Source organism: Pteropus vampyrus, unplaced genomic scaffold (genome assembly GCF_000151845.1).
Source record: "Pteropus vampyrus isolate Shadow unplaced genomic scaffold, Pvam_2.0 Scaffold424, whole genome shotgun sequence".
In the NCBI taxonomy this organism is placed as follows: domain Eukaryota; kingdom Metazoa; phylum Chordata; class Mammalia; order Chiroptera; family Pteropodidae; genus Pteropus; species Pteropus vampyrus.
In genome coordinates this window covers 11,129-13,213 of record NW_011889205.1, presented here as the reverse complement: position 1 = coordinate 13,213, position 2,085 = coordinate 11,129, and the positions used below count along the sequence as shown (strand labels likewise).

Genomic DNA, 2,085 nt, shown 5'->3' with positions numbered 1-2,085 from the left:
CCACCGGGCCAGCCGCGGGCTCAGGGTGCCGTGCCTCCCGCAGGGCACCAGGCCTTTCCCTCCCCAAGGCTCAGGCCACCTCCTGTCTGTCAGAGTACGCCCTGGCAGCCAGCTGAGCCTGCGTCGCTGTGGGTTTAGTGCCCTTTGTCCACGTCAAAGCCTGGAACAGGGGCCCCCGCTGGCATCTGCAGCTCCCACACTCGGAGACGTCGAATCTCTTTTAACCAACGGTCACCCGTGGCAGAGCCTGCCCGAGGTCGTCCGCGAAGGGCAGTTCCTACAAGGCCCGGTGGGGGGTGGGGGGTCACCAGCTTTGCAAGGTGCCTGGTCACTTCGCAGCCTCGTCCGTCAAAGGCCCCGCGGACACGCCCACGTCCGTTGCCCCAGCGTCTCGCGGGCTGGCTGGTCCTCCACAGGTAGACATTTCGGAACTGAACGTCGCATTCCTGCCTTTCTCCCGGGAGAGGGTCTGCGGGCTCTCCCTTCAGCCGCCCCTGCCTCCTGTGGGGGCCTTTCTGACGCCTTCCTCTCTCCCCCCCACACAGGAAGCCTACGTGATGGCCAGCGTGGACAACCCTCACGTGTGCCGCCTGCTGGGCATCTGCCTGACCTCCACAGTCCAGCTGGTCACGCAGCTCATGCCCTTCGGCTGCCTCCTGGACTATGTCCGTGAGCACAAGGACAACATCGGCTCCCAGTGCCTGCTGAACTGGTGTGTGCAGATCGCCAAGGTACAGCCAGCAGGTGCCCCGCCCGCCCACAGGGCCCCCAGAGTCCCCCCAGACGGGGCCCGCAGCCGCCTCAGCCGGTTGTTTGTGACCCTCACCCTGGGACGGTGCAATCATTAGTGACAGCCCCACCGCACCCTGGAAATCTAATTATCCAGCCGCGTTTGGACCGCTTCCTCTCTGCTGGGTGCTTCTCTGACGTTCTCTCCGTGGGGCGCCGTGGGGGTTGGTGGCAGAAGAGAGCTGTCTTGCACCCAGACAGGACTTGACAATAAGGCGAGCAAAGCAGCCTGAGCCTCGAGGGAGGACACAGGTGGCCGTGTGGACGGGGCAGATGCTGGGCTGAGGCCCAGCATGTAGGTGGGAGGAGGGCTGACAGATGCCTCTGCCGCCTGGCCGGGCTTGGTCCAGAGCGGGGGCGGGGGGATGGGGGGAGCAGTGCAGACGGGGACCGGGCCCGTGCACAGAGGACAGGACCAGGGTGGCGAAGCAGGTGTCTGTCTGTCCATGCGGCCTCAGAAGGACTTTTAGCGTCACCTCAAACCTCTCCGTCTCCATCCTAACCCTGCGTCAGTGATTCGCAACCCATCTTGCCGAATTCTATTTCCTGCGACAGGAATTCTATTTCCTGCGTGGGCAAACCTCACGCAGCGAAGGTCGGGAACGTGTGGGCGGCCCCTCTCGGAGCCTGCAATGCTCCTCGTCACCCTCAGACAACGGCGGGGTGCTTAGGGGTGCGGCTGGGAGCAGACCATCCCCTTGGCCCGACCCTTCCTCATGCCTCACCCTGGTCAGGAGTGGCAGTCGATCCTGCATAGTTACTCCCAAGGGTGCGCTGAGCCTGCTCACTCAACCCCCAGAGGATGCGGAAGGTGATGTACAGGACGAAGACGTATGTGGGCTGCTCGGCTGGTGAGTGGCCGCGATGCCACAGACGGGCTCTCGCTAGGGGCTGTGGCACTGCATGAGGCAGGCCCCTAGGTGACATGGAGGCTCTGAGCCAGGCTGGCTAAGCAGCGGGAGCCCCTGTCCCCCGCCCCCCGGGAGAACCCGATGGTGGCACGTGGCTGTCTATCCAGTGCCATGGGGCGTTCACTTCGCAGCTGCAGCCACTGGCCCCCTGGCCCCCCAGGAAGTGGGAACGCGCCTCCTCTGACCACTGCTATCACCTGGTGTTCGTGTCACTCACGTGCGAACCTCGGAGGCTGAGGCTTCGTGAAAACGCTTGTTATTTCTGTGCGTGATCATGGTCGCTTCCCACGACTGCCATACCAGTGACAGCAGATGCGGCGGCTTGCCACAGCAGAAACCGACTCCCCCTCGCTTCTGGAGGTCAGAGTCCAAAGCCAAGGTGTCG

The 2,085-nt window shown here is 64.0% G+C and overlaps 1 protein-coding gene across 1 annotated transcript in view; it reads left to right on the top strand.

Moving 5' to 3' along the window:
• The window catches only part of LOC105306141 (epidermal growth factor receptor-like), a 48,057-nt gene that overhangs the window by 34,886 nt on the left and 11,086 nt on the right, over nucleotides 1-2,085 (top strand). Inside the window, exon 19 of the mRNA XM_023523863.1 lies at nucleotides 546-731. Within this exon, the coding sequence (XP_023379631.1) occupies nucleotides 546-731 (186 nt within the window). The remainder of the gene's footprint in view (nucleotides 1-545; nucleotides 732-2,085) is intronic.